The 17,372-nt window shown below is 40.5% G+C and overlaps 1 protein-coding gene across 3 annotated transcripts in view; it reads right to left on the bottom strand.

Annotated features, from left to right (window-relative positions):
- The window catches only part of PDE7B (phosphodiesterase 7B), a 348,202-nt gene that overhangs the window by 4,249 nt on the left and 326,581 nt on the right, over window positions 1-17,372 (bottom strand). For all 3 annotated transcript variants that reach the window (XM_027551638.1, XM_027551637.1, XM_027551639.1), the window contains 4 exons: window positions 14,696-14,787; window positions 11,625-11,769; window positions 9,568-9,664; window positions 4,024-4,104 (listed from right to left, as the gene is read on the bottom strand). In XM_027551638.1, the coding sequence (XP_027407439.1) occupies window positions 4,024-4,104; window positions 9,568-9,664; window positions 11,625-11,769; window positions 14,696-14,787 (415 nt within the window). The remainder of the gene's footprint in view (window positions 1-4,023; window positions 4,105-9,567; window positions 9,665-11,624; window positions 11,770-14,695; window positions 14,788-17,372) is intronic.

Raw genomic sequence — 17,372 nt, 5'->3', positions numbered from 1 at the left:
GAAGAAGGATAAAGACATATAAGGAAAAAAGTTAAAAAATAAAAAAATGAGCTAGAACTAAGGAAGGTGGCTGAGGGAGGGGAAGAAAGGGAAAGTGACACCAGGAAGCCACACGTGGTTGATTTAGACCATCTGAAGAGTTCATTCATACATTTACCCTGAAGATATTTCTTCAGGATTATCATTTCACATTTTTGTCTTACTTTCAATTACGTTAAGCAACCAGGTGTAGATAATAAAAGTTCATTAGTCTTCAAAACAGATTTTTTCCTGCATAAAAGTTCTGCTTGAATGATGAGATATGATGGGTTGATATGAGACTTCTTTGTTAGCATGTCTGTTCTCTTAATTATTTTAGCCTTGTTAAACTTTCTGATCACGTCTCACTGTTAATGTGCTTTCCATATTAAGCATGATTTATTAAAGCAAAGATAATTTCCAGTCTAGGTTGGAATTATTGGATTCATCACAAACTTGGATATATTTAGGTTTTATTGTATTTCCCTTGAAATGTTGGTATTGGGAGAAGGGGACTTCTGTGGTATGGGGAGAGGCAAGTTTTTTCAGCATAGTGAAATCTTCTGACAACTATCCCTGTGTGTTTATAGGCATGTGAATTATTAGGCTTGACTGGATTATTTTTTTATTGGACAAACATCCTCCTTTGAGGATGCTCTGGAGATGAGAAAAGGATACGTTGATTCTAAATGTTAGTATATGTGTCTGCATTCTCTCATTAGATGTGAAATACGATTTAAATATTATAAGATGATGTTAGATAACCTGACTCTAAGGAGCAAAAAGTTAAGCCAGCGACTTACTGTGTACATTTTGATAAGGTTATGTAGGGAGCCAGACAATTAAGATTTCATTCTGTAATGTTCTTGCTTGCTATTCTAGACTACCTCCATATCTAATTTTGAATATATTGCATCTTAAGAGATATTATATATCTAAAAAGATAGTCTGCAATATTGTTACACTATTCTGAAGTTTAAGGTGTGAATATTTACCAGGTTTACCCTAAGTATTAAAAAGTTACAAATCCCACACTTAAAAACCCAGTACTTAAAAACTTGAGCTCATTTTTTTCCTGAAATTACTCTAGAGTTGCATCTCTATATTTCTACTCATTAGATATAAAGACCTCTTATAGGAGATAGGAGAGTGATTTTGAAGTCTGAAGAGACACCGTGAGGCAGTTTTTCTCATGAAGCAAAGCTTCTGCATGATTAGATTCGAGGCTGTCGCAGAGGTCCCCACTGTATTTGTGCAAACTGACTCAGATGGTAAAGAATCCTGCCTGCAATGTGGGAAACCCAGGTTTGATCCCTGGGTTGGGAAGAGCCCCTGGAGAAGGAAATGACAACCCACTCCAGTATTCTTGCCTGGAGAATCCCATGGACAGAGGAGCTTGGTGGGCTACAGGATTGCAAAGAGCTGGACACGACTGAGCGACTAACACATTCACATTCACCTTGACTTTGTGGGGACGTTGTCCTCCTGAAGGGGTACATGTCGGGGAGGGGAGAAATGATGGCCTCAGAGTTAACAAGGATTAAAGAAAGCCTCTTTTTCTTTATCTTTCTAGCTTTTGTTTTTTTTAATGGCTTGCAAGATGTTAATTCCTCAACCAGGGATTGAACCTGGGCCCCAGGCAGTGAGACTGCCGAATCCTAACCACTCAACTGCCAGGGAATTCCTATCTCCTTATCTTTCTATGAAAGTCAGAGTGTTAGTCACGCAGTCGGGTCTGACTCTTTGTGACCCCAAGGACTACAGCCCTCCAGGCATCTCTGTCCGTGGGATTTCTGAGGCAAGAATACTGGAGTGGGTTGCCATTTCCTTCTCCAGGGGATCTTTTTGACCCAGGGATTGACCCAGGCCTCCCTCATTGCAGGCAGATTCTTTACACTGAGAAACACCAGGGAAGCCCATCTTTCTACAGGTTTCACCACTTGGAGATTCATTTAATTTAGCACCTTCTTTTTGAAAGGCAGAGTTTGATGGGAGTGGGGAGGAAGGTGGGTGAGGGGTGGATATTAAATCCTTGTTTCACTTGGGTAAATGTGAATTACTTAAGAAGAGAATCAGATCAAAGCCTGAGATGGCACTCAGGAAAACCTCATTGTGAATTGGGAAAGGAAAAAGAGAGGACATTTTCAGTCCCAAGGGAATCAGGACAGAGGAACTACCTGCATTATTCACACCCACTGGAAAAATACTTGTTCGGGAGGCTAGAGCGCACAGCTCCCATTAGACTCTGTTTATCTATCTGGGTTTTTGCAGTTTAGCCTGATATGCCCCTGCACACCACACCTCCCAGCTTTGAACCTACAGAGGTGGGAGATGTGGAATGGAGACAGAAAGATTTATTTGCTGAGGGTTGTTTTATAATCACTCTTTCTCTTTATTACTGGTGTGCTGGCGTAGCATCCATGGGATTTTCCTATGCACTCAATCCTCATCCCATTTTAAAAACAGGTATCTATGGTAACCACATTTTCCTGAGCTGAAAATCAGGACATATGATCTGACAAAATAAGTGTGTTCTCATGACAACAAGAGAATAGAATCTCGAAATCAAGTCTGTCTTTCAAATCCAGGTTGTGTGCTTAACAATGTGAGTGCTTTTCTCTGGGGGGTGAAAATGTCTTTAACAGGTGCCTGGCAAATTCCTTTCTAACCAGAGTTTAACAAACTGGGCCCCGGGATTAGGATTTGGGTTAGGGTCTATTTCCTTTGAATCGCATCTGCAGAATTTCCAATCAGATACAGCATTGGATCCAAGGAAGCTGAGATTGAATTCTGTTGATACTGCTGCCCTTCGCCCTCCCCAGCAATTCTGTAGCTTTCTCTGCTCTGGATGCTTCCTGGGTTTTGCTTTTTATAACAACACCCCTCTCCCTTTTCCAGGTGAAGGAATCAGTTTAATTGTAAACAAAACATAACAATATTAAGGGCAATTGGGAAAAAAATTATCAATAATTTCAGTGTTCCAATATATCTACTTTAATATTTGCATATTCCCTTCAGATTTTTAAAAACTAGATTAATTTTGTTCCTATTTCCTTAGGTTGACTTTGAGACTCTTTTGTGAGACTATGGATTCAATTTCACCCTCAGTAATTGGAAGCATATCATTCTAACTGCCTGGTTTTCTCAATTTTCAGCTGATATTTTTGGGTGCCCCGTGCCCTCCCAATCTCCAGACATTGAGCCTTGAGGCTTACTGCACTGTGACTGCCTTAAGTTGTCTTAAGGCAGTTCTGTCTAAACTGTCTTAAGGCAGTTAAGAAAAACTTAAAAACTGGTACATGTCAGGGCCATAGTTGATAAGTAAAAGAGTTCAAGTTCTGAGTTTGGTTTTAACTGGAGGAAACTGCAAGGAAAAGAAAGACTTGCTTTAAATGTAGATGGAATTGGTAGAGTGTTTAAAGACGTGAGAGAAACGAATAGTTATTTTAAAGGAATTAGCATTACAGTTTAACACTTTATTGAAATTGACACTTGAGAGTGTGGCCCTAAGAGAACAAGACTGAAAATACATTTTGAAGTGAAGAAGCATGGGACCCCACATCACATGTGTTTCTGGGCCTGAGTCTGGGGACCCAGGCTTTGAAATTATGCATTGAGGATGAAGGGTAGTGACCAAAATGGAAGGATCCGAAACTATAGATTTTCCATGTTTCAAGTCCTAAAGAGAGTGTGAGCTAATCTGACCTTTAGCAGCCAACAATTGATTCTTGTTATTTTCCTTCATTTGGTTTTGATTCAAGTCTAAACAACAAAGTTAATACAAGTTGTTTATTAAGGGTCCATAACAAAAACTTTACTCTAGTTTTCATCTGAATTGATAATTATTTAGTAGATAGGTCATGACTAGAGTGTTTATTTGGATTCGGTTATTCAAAGGGCTTTGATTAGTTCGGATCTTTCAAAAGCTGCGTGTAGATCTTCTTTGTGACTCTTGGCCGAGGTGCCAAAATTATTCATTTAAAATTACAATTGAGCTCAACTCACCAATTTGTATACTAGGGATTGAATCTTTCTGTTGATTGCAAAGAGGACTGATTTCCAGTTCAAATTTCTGTTCAAGATCACCTAAGAAGAAAGAAGAAGAAACACATTGGTAATGGAGAACTTGCAATTGTTAATGGTCTAGTTGGAAGGAGTTACCTGGGAATTACTGTTTCTTGCCTTGTTGCTAGGAATGCTCTAGCAATGACTGACTCTGCCCTGCTCTGGTAATTTCTGTGAAAATTTAAAATATCAGAGTATCAATGATCATTTGCAATAGGCCCATTGTTAATAGGTATGCTCTGGGATTAGAATAAACTTTTGAACAAAACTTTATAAAAACAGGAAAATGAATGGCCAGTTTCCTGATATGAGATAGAAGTTCTGGTTTGAAGTTACAGATTAAGAAAACAGGTTTTACGTTTTTCCCTCCTTCCACTCTGCCTGACTCTCATCTGGTTTCACCTGAACAATCAGGAATAATAAGTAGGCAGGAAACAAGGAAGAGGAACTATTTATAGAAAGATCTCATATGAGAGTATCTCTAGCTACAAAATTAATCAAAATAAGGGTCTGATTCTTTCATTCTGACTCCTTAGAATTTTACTTAGTATAACTAAAAGTTAAATAAAGTATAAAGGTCAGGATGATCTTTTTTTAAAAAAATGAAAAACTTGATATTTTTTACTGGGATATAGCCGATGAGCAATGTTGTGATAGTTTCAGATGAACAGTGAAGGGGCTCAGTCATACATATACATGTAAGGATGATCTTTCTTTATAATGCCTCTGTCAGCTAGAAGACCAAAGGAGAAATACATCATGCAAAGCTTTATCAAAATGCTTTATCGATTCTTCCTGAAGGTGAAAAATGGTGGGTAATTTTCTCATTGGGAAAAACAATCTGGTTGATCAGTAGAGAAGCTGGTTCTCAGAACCACTAGCTGAATTCACCGCTGTGAATGCACCCCTCTAAACCAGAGGAGAAAAACACATATATTTATACCATGTTTACTGTGTGTCAGGCACAGTTCTAAGCATTTTGCCTATTTAATTAATTTAATCCTCACAACAAGCTCAATAAAACCCCCATTTTACAAGATGTGGACATTGAGATGAAGCATAGAGAAGTTTGTTGACTTAAGTCCTTATGCAATGAGGAGGGGAGCCTAAATTTAACTCTGGAAGTCTGGCTTCAGAAAGTCTGCACTTAACCACGGAGCTACCGTCTTCTGAGATGCCACATTTCTGTCATTTTCTCTGACTGTAGCCATTCCTCCCATGGTCTCTAGGGCCATGGTGATTCTCAAAACCGATGTGAGGAAATCACTCTGGCTTACCCTGAGGGGTTCAGGGAAGCCAGGTGATAACGGCCTTGAGAGGACAGGTATGACACCATTTAGTATCAAAATGAATTCTCCTTAAGTTTATTTCACTCCTCACCTCCTAAGCTCCATTAATAGGGATTTTTCAGTCAAGCATGACACTTGGAGGGAAGTTTCTCTTCCTTCTACCTTCTGTATTGAGGCAGCAAATCTCCTTTATTTCTCTGTTGAAATATCTCTTTTCCCTGGTTTCATTCTAGTCTGGCTTCTTTCTTTTTTCAAATTGAAGAATAGTTGATTTACAATATTAAATTAGTTCCAGGTGTACAACATAGTGATTCAATAACTTGATTATAGCCCATTTAAAGTTATTATAAAATATTGGCTATTTCCTATGTTGTACATTACATCGTTGTGTCTTATTTACTTTATACTTAGTAGTATTTAACCTCTTAATCTCCTACTACTGTCTTGCCCCTTCCTCTTCCTTCTCCCAGCTGGTAGCCTCTAGTTCTCTGTATCTGTGAATCTGTTTCCATTTTTTTTTTTTCATTCATTTGTTTTATTTTTTAGATTTATATATAAGTGAAAACATACAGTATTTATCTTTTCCTGTTTGACTTATTTCACTAAGCATGGCACCCTCCAGGTTTATCCATGTTTTCACAAATGCAAAAATTTCATTCTTTTTTATGACTGAGTGGTATTCCACTGTGGACTTCCCTGGTGGTTCAGAGGTAAAGAATCTGCCTGCCAAGGCAGGAGATGTGGGTTTGATCCCTGGGTCAGGAAGATCCTCTGGAGAAGGAAGTGGCAACCCACTCCAGTATTCTTGCCTGGGAAATTCCTGGCAGGCTACAGCCTATTGTGTTGCAAAGAGTCAGACACGACTTAGGGACTAAACAACAACAACTAAAGTATTCCATTATATATATATATGTGTGTGTGTGTGTGTGTATGTATATGTATATATATATATATATATATATATATATATATATATATGGGCTTCCCTGGTAGCTCAGTGGTAAAGAATCTGCCTGCAATGCAGGAGACTTGGGTTTGATCCCTGGGTCAAGAAGATCCCCTGGAGGAGGGCATACAACCCACTCTAGTAGTCTTGCCTGGAGAATCCCATGGACAGAGGAGCCTGGTGGGCTACAGTCCATAGGGTTGCAAAGAGTTGCACATACATATACATATCTCACATCTTCGTCTGGTTTCTTAAAAACTCATTCTTATTTTCTGCTTCTTAGCTAGTTTCTTTAGTATTTCTTCCACTTCAACTACACATGTTGCCCTACTTGCACTTTCTAAGATGACTCCCATTGTCATAGTCTCCACTTCAGCCTGGTATACAGGGGCCTCAACAGATCCTCTTATTCTTACCTTCTCTGGAACCAATCTGGTCTATAAGGCACAGGGATGGTCCCTTCCCCATACCTCTTTCCATTTCCACTCCTCTCTATCCAGATCAGTGGGACTTTTCTGCAATGATGGTTATATTCTCTCCATTGCCCACTATAGTAGCCCCTTGAAATAAGACTAATAAAACTGAGGAACTAAATTTTACATTTAATCAAATTATTTTAAATTTAATGGCCACACGTGCCTTGTGTCTATCCTACTGGACAGTGCCGTCACTACACATCCTTTAATACCCAGCTCAGATTCTATCATCCTTAGCACTAGATCTTCTCCTGTGACCTCCACCATGAAAGGATTTTCTTCCAGTTGGATCATTTATCCTTTCAACTATTTCAACGGATTTATAAAGCACTATATATTTCAGACACTTTGTTAATCAATGTAGAAAATACAGTGAGGAAAATTGCAGTTTCTCTCCTCCAGGAACTTTACTAATTAGTATTTTGAGCTTGTGAGACATTAACTTTAATACTTTGTCTCCTTCAGGACACCCCCAGTGGAGCTTTGCACATAGGAAAATCACAGCTTTGCTGAGGATTAGACAAGGCTGGAAGCAGATGTTCAATGAAAACTTCTGGGAATCTTGGTTGACTGAGAAGATATCAATATGTTGTTACCATAGGACAGAGATTCTACTTTTTTTGAGTCATTGAAAGGAAGAGGATGAATGATGTTTGAGTTCTAATATCTGTTCTGAGAATTTAACACTGTCTTCCTAATTCATGGAATCTCATCTTTCTTTCTCTGTCTGTCCTCATCCTTGATTTTGGGGCTTTTCCTTTGCTCAGCATCATGAATCATCAGAGATATTTTGGCAGGAATTGTTAGCAGTCAGTGGAAACCCAAATCCTAAATGGAAAGCTGGAAGAAGATTAATCAAAATGATACAAATAGTGCTTTATAGAATTTCTAAAAAAAATTATTCAGTATGGAGGACAAGCAGTTTGGATAACCAGAGAGTCTAGTCTTCTCTTAAGTAAGCTGAACTTCTGCTAGATCATATGGTTATTAATTAAAAAGGACCTGACACATCGTCTGTACTTTCCTTTCTCTGCCAGGAGACATGATATGGAGCAAAGTATATGAAAGCTCACCCTTAGCGATCAGACTCACAAATGTTCTAGGTTGTTCTCTTATAATACTACTTGTTTTTTAGTCACCAAGTTGTGTCCAACCCTTTGCAACCCCATGGACTGTAGCCTGCCAGGCTTCTGTGTCCTTTGAATTTTCCAGGCAAGAATACTGGAGTGGGTTGCCATTTCCTTCTCCAGGGAATCTTCCCGACCCAGGGATGGAACCTACGTCCCCTGCATTGGCAGGCTGGTTCTTTACTACTGAGCCACCAGGGAACCCCTATAATGTTGCACATGAGTATTATTATGAGGACAAATTTTTGCAAAGGCATCTTACAGATTACCTTTATTGGTTGATTCCATCTATTCCACTTAGCTAACAACTTTGATTCGCCAGCTCTGTATGCCTTGCCATCTGCCCAAGAGACACGATCCCTGCCCCAAGCAGCTCACAATTCGGAGAGTGTAAGATAAGTAAATGAAAGGGTTAAACTTCAATCAGTGTCAACAAGAACACATGATTGAGTCAAAACCAAGAGGGACAGGGTGGCATCTTTTCTCTGTCCCATTGTTTGATATCTAAGGATGAAGATCCTAGCCCTTCTCTCATTGGGCTATTTCAATATTTTCTATATTTTATAGTAAAGTATTTATCTTATCTAATCTAACCTCCCGTCTCTAAGTTCATCATATTTCCTTTTGTTTTTCCCTCAGTGGTGATCTTGTAACATGGACAACTAGAAGTGACCTTTGGATTACTAACCACTCACACTCATTTGAAGTGAAATTTTACAGAATGGACACTACATGAGTGCTTTTACCCAAGGGAAAGAGATGGGGAGCAGAGCCTTCTGGCCCCATGTGAACCCAATCTGCTCTGTTTTGTCTTCTGTCTTTGGGACCATCTCAATATCTTTGACTCATCTTTCTACTGAGGCGTCTCCAAAAGGCTCACTGTTGCTACTTGACCCCCCACAGAACGGGTATGTGGGACACTTCAGGCTTTATTTGTTCTCAGCCTCTCAGACCTGAGACTGTCGCTAACATCAGGGCACTGTTGTGCCTGAAAAAACATCTTGAGCACTGAAACCAGGCCTGAAGAAACAAGCTGTATTTACAGGCCAAGATCCCACCCAATGTCCAGATTCTGCTGCTAATTCATCGCCTTACTTCTGAATGAGGTTAACCTCTTAAAAATTATACCCTAACTTGGGACCATTTGTCTTTTCACAATGTATATACGAGAGGATGAACTCTGACTAAATATGCTCTATTTCTTTATTCACTTTAAGAAAGCAAGGGAAAGAAATACAAAAAAAGTCCGAGTCCTTCTGTCAGAGTGGAAAACATTGACCCCAAATGGCATTTAGTTTTTAAGCCGTGCTCAGCTCATTAACATGAAGGTCAGAGTAAAAGACAAACTGTCCTGCACCTCTTATATCCACAGAGAAAAACCATGAAAAAATTATCTATATCCCTCTATTGCTCATGTTACTGTACCTCGTTACTACCTGTTTCCATAGTAAGTCAACTTATTTATTTTTAAATTATTCCCAAAAAAGGGCCAGACGGTGTGCAAAAGGTTTAAAGAGAAAAGTGGGGATAATAAGAGTTGATGAAATAACAAATGTCACAATAGACAATCCATTTCTTGTTTTATTAGGATAAACGCCCAAAAGGAGAGGGGGTGATGAACACTCAGCAATTGGATCCCTACTAACCTTGCCTGTAGAATTCTTCGCAGACCCTTTCACTCCATTGCTTGCTCATCTCCCAGATTCTACAAGGATTGCAAATGTCAGCACACTTTAAGGCAATCTGAGAAATGACAGGGCAGGGAGAGATGGTCAAAGGATGATCCTTAAGCAGCAAATGTACCCCAAGCCCAAGGGCAGTCAGACCTGCCCTTCAACCTCACGGTACCAAGCCCATATTTACAGAGGCCTCCCTGACGTGCCTCTTCAGGAAACAGCACTTATTCACCACCGCACAAAACCCTCATTCAGAACTCCCACTTTACATCAGTGAGAAGGAGAGAAGAGTCACCGTCCAAGGACATGGGGCTTCCTGGAGGGGACCTGGAGTGGGCAGGCCAAGGAAAGCTGTGGCCTGGCTCCTTCTGTTGCTCCACCCCTCATGGGCAGGGAGGCCACAGGGCCCCCAACCAGGCTCGAGTGAGATCACTGGGACCTCACCTCACAGTGACCACATTGGCCGACTCCATACATCACTTAAACTATGTGTGTTTGCATTTATATGGCCGTATCTGTGTGTGTCAGCAATCTCAGACTGCCAGCCAGGGAGCTAAGCCATATCAAGCCCAGGAGTGTTTGCTTGGCAGAGATGAGTCTGGGCCTTCTTGGCTTGCCTCACACAGTTCTGCATCTGGAATGCCAGCTTTTGTCAGGGATGCTGACCCTAGGAGGGGTCCCTTGAATTTCCAAAGAAGCAGGTTCTCCCTCTTAACAAACAACTGCCAAGAAACCACCACCTAGAGGGGCTTCCTGTGGTGTGCCCTCCATCAGCAAGGTCTGCTGGTTTTGACCTAGTTCTTTGGGATCATAGAACTGCTAGCAGTGTTGAGGTCTGGGAGAGCCTGGGTCATATTAAGCTGCAAACTTGGTTGGTTCTTTATTTCCAGGTGAATGGGGGCACCAGTACTTGTGAGAGGAGGTCAGGGGCAGAAGCTCCCTCCAGTTCCTGCCCTTTAGGGATTAATGTGTGTTAGCGAGCTTTCCTTTTGGAATGCAAGTGTCCAGGCCAAATCTTTCAGCTACTCAAAGACTTGAATCTCTAAAATCAGATGCTGGTGGTACCCAGGGGCTAGAAGTCTACGTTGGGAAGAAAGGAAGAGGGAGATTCAGTTTTACAGCTGGGAGGAGGGCATTTCTTGAAAAGGATAGAGCAGTTGGATAACTTCAGAAGGCAGCCTGAAGGCATGCAAGGGAAAAGACTGTATAGTTTAGTCTCCCACATGCCATTTCCCTTGTTTAACCATTTCCCTGGTTAAAGCTGGTCTATCTAGATGCAGCCAGGATCCACTCAGTTAGTCTTTTGTGCCAAAAGGAAAGAAGGAAGATGAGAGAAAATGGAAGATCAAGCAAAAGGCTCTGGTTTGGATACCAGGTCAGACTTCTGCTTCCAAGATCCATTTCTCCCCTGCACTTCACAAATGGCTTCTTGCCATGGAAGGAAGCAGAAAGTGTTGCGCTTGATATGATTCCGTTCATTCAATTAAACAAAATCATTTATTTACTGGTACCTGATAATGGTAAGACTAGGTAAATATCATTGAGCTTCAGATGAATATATGAGTTTAGGTTGTAAAAAGAAGTCAAGCAAGATTTAATAGGCTTGAGGTAAAGTAAAGATACTTATTTCTCAATTTTTGTTAGTGCTATAGTTAACATAATACACTTTTGTATTAAAGGAATAGTTTTAGACATTGCAAAAGTATGATAGTGATCAACATTACATCAAGCCACAAAATGTGGTAAATTCTTACTGCATGCAGCTACCCAGGGGGGCTACTTTGTGGTGAAACAGATACCAAACAAGGAGAAATGAGATATTATCAACGTACTGACATGAAACCCAGATTTTTTTTACTTGCTTGGAAACCACTTAAAAATTTCATGTGTCTCAAGGTTTTTAATAAACTAGGTCACTGCTCTAGCTTATACCATGGGGGATACTCCTTCTCAGATGTGCTAAAATGATTGATTGTATCCTTAGTGTTTTAGAGCAAGGATAATGACGTCTGTTTGTTGTTGTTTACCTGAAGCATAAAGTGCCTGTCGTGTACCTCCTCCAGTCTTAGGTCTTTATTGTGGAGGTGAGCTTTCAATCTGGTCAAAAATTCATTCTGTCTGTTGATGTCTGTTGCCAAGATCAAGGAGCCCAGCTGCTGTTCAATATCCTGTCTGCATCCACAGAATGAAAGAGAATGAAAGAGAAAACACACACACAAAGCAAATCCCTTTGAGCAGAGTGATTGATTCTGTCATCATCAGGTGGCTTGTTTTCTCATTTCTGCCTCTGATACTGTTTATTACTCAGAGTCCTGGTCCCTTGCAGGCTAAGCGTGATTCTCTCACCCACCATCATTCTGTCCTTAGATGGGAGGTATGCCAAGGACTGAACAGAGTGACTGAAACCTTGGGTGAACAAAGTTGTGGCAGTTTATACATTCCCACAGTTCCTATGGGTGGCAAGATCGGAAGCCAACTAGAAATATATGCTTGAAGGAGGTCACAAAGACTCACAGAATCACAGCATTTGGATTGTGCTTTTTAATAGAGCTCACACCAACTCAAACCTTAAGACTTGCATGGGGAGGGAAAGGGTATAATAATAGTAATGAAGCCAATAATAGTGACTGATTCTATGGAATGAAAAGATCCATCATGGAAGCAAAATGGATAGGCTGGAAAGAGATACTGGAACTTACAAAAGAGTCACAGTAGATTAAGGTACCATTAAAAAGCAGTGTTCACACAATATATTGGTCAACAAATGGTATACAGACAATGGGATGTTTTGGAACAGTAAACCAAATTAGGGCTTTCATGCATCGGAGAAGGAAATGGCAACCCACTCCAGTGTTCTTGCCTGGAGAATCCCAGGGACAGGGGAGCCTGGTGGGCTGCCCTCTATGGGGTCACACAGAGTCGGACACAACTGAAGTGACTTAGCATAGCATAGCATAGCATAGCATATATGGAAAGTAACCAATGGGAGGAAAATCCATATCTATTTTTAAAATTCACCTTTGAAAGTGAAGTATGTTTGGATAGAGTGCACAGAACATACACAAACAGTTTAAGGGATAAATTATAAAATAAACATCTTACAATCACCGCCTAGGTCAAGATCATTGCCTGCCAGTACCCCAGAAAGCCCTCATTGTGTCTCTTATCCAACCCTACTTCCCCTCAACCCCTGAAGCAACTACTATCTTGACTTTTGTTTTAATAATTTCATTGCTGTTGATAATAATTTTACCACCTGTGCATGCATGCCTAAATACTATGGTTTAACTTTAACTGCTTGTTCACTTTAAGTTATGTGGTAAGTATCAGTTTGTGACTTGCTTTTTTTAGCTTAATATATTTTTGAAGGTCAGTTAAGTTGATGTGTGAGCTGTTGTTCATCCATTCTCATGATTAGATTATATGCCAATGTAGGACTGTGCTTCAATGTATTATCTGTTCTACTTTTGATGATCACTTGAGTAGTTTCTAGTTTTTGACTACTATGAAAAAAATGACACAATAAATACCATTACACACCTCCAATTATATATTTGTAAAGTTTCTCTAGGGACTATGTCCAGGAATAAAATTATTGGATCACAGAGTATGTTCATCTTCAATTTCTTAGATATTGCTGATTATTTTTAAAACAGTTCTATAAATTTACATTCCAAGCAGTAATAGATGAGCTTCTCATCGCTTTACAGTCTTACCCTTTACATTTTTTTTGCCAATTTGCCAATATCATGCAACTCATTATAATTTTAATATGAATTGCCTTGATTACTAATGAGGTTGGACATATATTCATATGTTTATTGGTCATTTCTATTTCTTTTTTTGTGAAATTTCTTTTAGTCTTTACCTACTGGGGCATTACTGGGACAAATGTGGTTTGACAAAAGAACAGATCATTTTGTTTTTTCCTGTCTCCTTCTCTTTCCTTCCCTTCTCCTTTTCTCTTTCTTTGGCTTCCTTGTCCTTCACCTCCTCATTTCTCCTCCAAACTTGATTTGTTACTCTAGACTTTAGTTCTTTCTGCACTTAATTCTTTCAATCTTTGCAATATATTGTTTTCATAAAAGGCATGAATTTTTATTCTCTGTATAAGGATTGATTTTATTTGGTTCCAGTGGGTAAAGTGTTATCAGAATTGAAGTTCCTTCCACGAATTTCACACTCCTCTGGGTGCTAGGAAACAGGATAAGATAGGAGCAGAGGGCCAGGGGTAAATCAGTGCGCCCAGAGCATCCTGCTGCTTGACCAAGAAACACCACAGGGCCCTTGACCTTGGTGCCCCTCTGGAAGATGGTACAGGAATCTATTTACTTGTTCCCGCCTAGCTACCTCGGGTTCTGTGCATTTGAATGAAACAGATAGGAATTGGTGGTGGCCTGGGAAGACAGTGCAGAGGCTAAATTAAGGCCAATATGGTGCAGCAGCTAAACTGAGGCCAGATGGAAATGAGGCCGTGGTCTTGGATTTAATAGACCTCGGCCTAAATATCCAGCCTAACAAACAGTGGACCAGGAAACTAGTATTTCCACTTCTGTTTAAAATGCAAGAAACATAGGTAAATTCCTGGTGGAAAAAAAATGGCTGGGGCCCATTCAGTCTCTTAACAAAAGATGTTTTAGAACAGAATTTCTGACTTCTCCTTTTACTAAGATTGGCAATGACAAAACACCCTTTATTGAACAAGCCTTCAGTCTCGCTTGGGAACTCCTGTGTTCCTTCTTGATAAATATTTATTATTTGGATCTACACAGGAGGACAATTTTGCTAACATAAAAGACAGGAGTTTGGCAAAGCACAGCACTGAGGCCGAAGAGTGTGAAAGCTGAGAACTGTTTATTATCTCTTTTCCTGACATTAGGTCCTACACTCTCCAGGCCCTTTCAGAGCTCACAGGGACTCTGGTTTCTGGGTTGTTGTAACTGACACCATGTCTCCTCCGATAGGCGACTAAGGGAGTGTGGGCCGGAAGCACTGCTGGCTGGCTCCCTGCCATTCACCCCGGGGGTCTCAAGCCAGAGAGCACACGGCTTATCTCTAATGTGTGGACATCGGTATGTTTCATCTCTAGGTCACTTACGTCATTTCCTTTGGCAAGTGAGCCAGAAGCCTTGATTCTCGAAGCATGCCGATTGTAGATCGCCAGTGGTGATTCTCCAGCACAGACATATTCTAGAAAGAAAGAAAATTAAAACTATAAACGGGGGAGAAGCCAGATACTGATCTCTCTCGCTGAACACAGCTCTGTGGAGGCCAATATTTTCCCTCCGGCCAGTTCATACCGGAGGACACAGAGGCAGAGCAGAAATGAAAGGCAAAATAAAACAACTGCAGTCTATTCTCAAGGCTGTAATAATCATGGGGGAGTGGCAAGACCCTGCTGCCCCTCCAGGGGAGGGCTGAATGAGGGTCTATTTCTAGCAGCCGCAGTCCTGCCTCTGCCCCTATTTTTGAAAACTCCTTCAGGTAACACTCATTGTAGAAGAAAGAAAGAGAGGCAGTAAAAATAGGTAGTAATGGATACCCTAGGGCTATATGCATAATATAATCCAAAATCATACTACTCAACCAAACAGAGGCTGGCCTGTCTGCTGCTGCTATGATCTGTGCCCTGCCCATTATCAAAACTGGGAAGAACCTGTTGGGAAGCTGGTGACATATGCAAACTCCTGAATCCCAGTCAATAGATTTGTGGTGATTAATTATTGTGGATACTAAAGTCTAAGAACCGCTGTCAATAATCTTTGTGACCAGTATAATGGCACTTAGCCCATTAAGTCTGGGTTTGAATCTACAGTTGTTTTCTTCTTCAACGATCTTGATATTTCTTTCTTTGTGAGAACCTCTATTATGTTCAGTCTCTCTGTTGACCTTAAATATGCTGCTTGTCTGAACATTTGCTAACCATTTAAATAATGACTATTTATAACAACCTATTGTGTTCTATTCTAAATTAGCAAAAGTATGGCCTCACCACTGATTTCATCCACAGAGAATAAAACTCTTCTAGTCTCCAGGAGGGAGAAGGCAATGACACCCCACTCTAGTACTCTTGCCTGGAAAATCCCATGGATGGAGAAGCCTGGTAGGCTGCAGTCCATGCGGTCGCTAAGAGTCAGACATGTCTGAGCGACTTCACTTTCACTTTTCACTTTTATGCATTAGAGAAGGAAATGGCAACCCACTCCAGTGTTCTTGCCTGGAGAATCCCAGGGATGGGGGAGCCTGGTGGGCTGCCGTCTCTGGGGTTGCACAGAGTCGGACATGACTGAAGCAACTTAGCAGCAGCAGCAGCAGTCTCCAGGAAATCTTTTTCCTTTATTTTCTTATCTGTTTGTTTATTCATCACTTCTTGGCCTTTTGACTAAGATTAAGAGTCTATTCATTCTCCATTTTCTTTCAAGTTTACATTTGTAAACTTACAAAAATATACAGGAAGATAACATTTATTAAAAGTGAAGTTAAGTTGCCAAAGTACAGAAACAACCTAAATGTTCATCAACAAATAAATGGATTAAGAAGATGTGGTATAATGGAATATTACTTAGCCATAAAAAAGAATGACGTTGTACCATTTGCAACAAGATGGTTGGATTTGGAAGGCATTCAGCAATATGTGAACCGTGAACTTCCTGATGTTCAATCTGGTTTTAGAAAAGGCAGAGGAACCAGAGATCAAATTGCCAACATCCACTGGATCATAGAAAAAGCAAGAGAGTTCCAGAAAAACATCCATTTCTGCTTTATTGACTATGCCAAAGCCTTTGACTGTATGGATCACAATAAACTGTGGAAAATTCTGAAAGAGATGGGAATACCAGAACACCTGATCTGCCTCTTGAGAAATTTGTATGCAGGTCAGGAAGCAACAGTTAGAACTGGACATGGAACAACAGACTGGTTCCAAATAGGAAAAGGAGTTCGTCAAGGCTGTATATTGTCACCCTGTTTATTTAACTTCTTTGCAGAGTACATCATGAGAAACGCTGGACTGGAAGAAACACAAGCTGGAATCAAGATTGCCGGGAAAAATATCAATAACCTCAGATATGCAGATGACACCATCCTTATGGCAGAAAGTGAGGAGGAACTCAAAAGCCTCTTGATGAAAGTGAAAGTGGAGAGTGAAAAAGTTGGCTTAAAGCTCAACATTCAGAAAACGAAGATCATGGCATCCAGTCCCACCACTTCATGGGAAATAGATGGAGAAACAGTGGAAACAGTGTCAGACTTTATTTTTCTGGGCTCCAAAATCACTGCAGATGGTGACTGTGCCATGAAATTAAAAGACGCTTACTCCTTGGAAGGAAAGTTATGTCCAACCTAGATAGCATATTCAAAAGCAGAGACATTACTTTGCCAACAAAGGTTCGTCTAGTCAAGGCTATGGTTTTTCCTGTGGTCATGTATGGATGTGAGAGTTGGACTATGAAGAAGGCTGAGTGCTGAAGAATTGATGCTTTTGAACTGTGGTGTTGGAGAAGACTCTTGAGAGTCCCTTGGACTGCAAGGAGATCCAACCAGTCCATTCTGAAGGAGATCAGCCCTGGGATTTCTTTGGAAGGAATGATGCTGAAGCTGAAACTCCAGTACTTTGGCCACCTCATGCGAAGAGTTGACTCATTGGAAAAGACTCTGATGCTGGGAGGGATTGGGGGCAGGAGGAGAAAGGGACGACAGAGGATGAGATGGCTGGATGGCATCATTGACTTGATGGACGTGAGTTTCAGTGAAGTCCGGGAGTTGGTGATGGACAG

The sequence above is a fragment of the Bos indicus x Bos taurus genome, chromosome 9 (genome assembly GCF_003369695.1).
Source record: "Bos indicus x Bos taurus breed Angus x Brahman F1 hybrid chromosome 9, Bos_hybrid_MaternalHap_v2.0, whole genome shotgun sequence".
Taxonomy (NCBI): Eukaryota; Metazoa; Chordata; class Mammalia; order Artiodactyla; family Bovidae; genus Bos; species Bos indicus x Bos taurus.
Note: the sequence above shows the minus strand (reverse complement) of the source record. Positions and strands in the feature narration are given on the sequence as shown.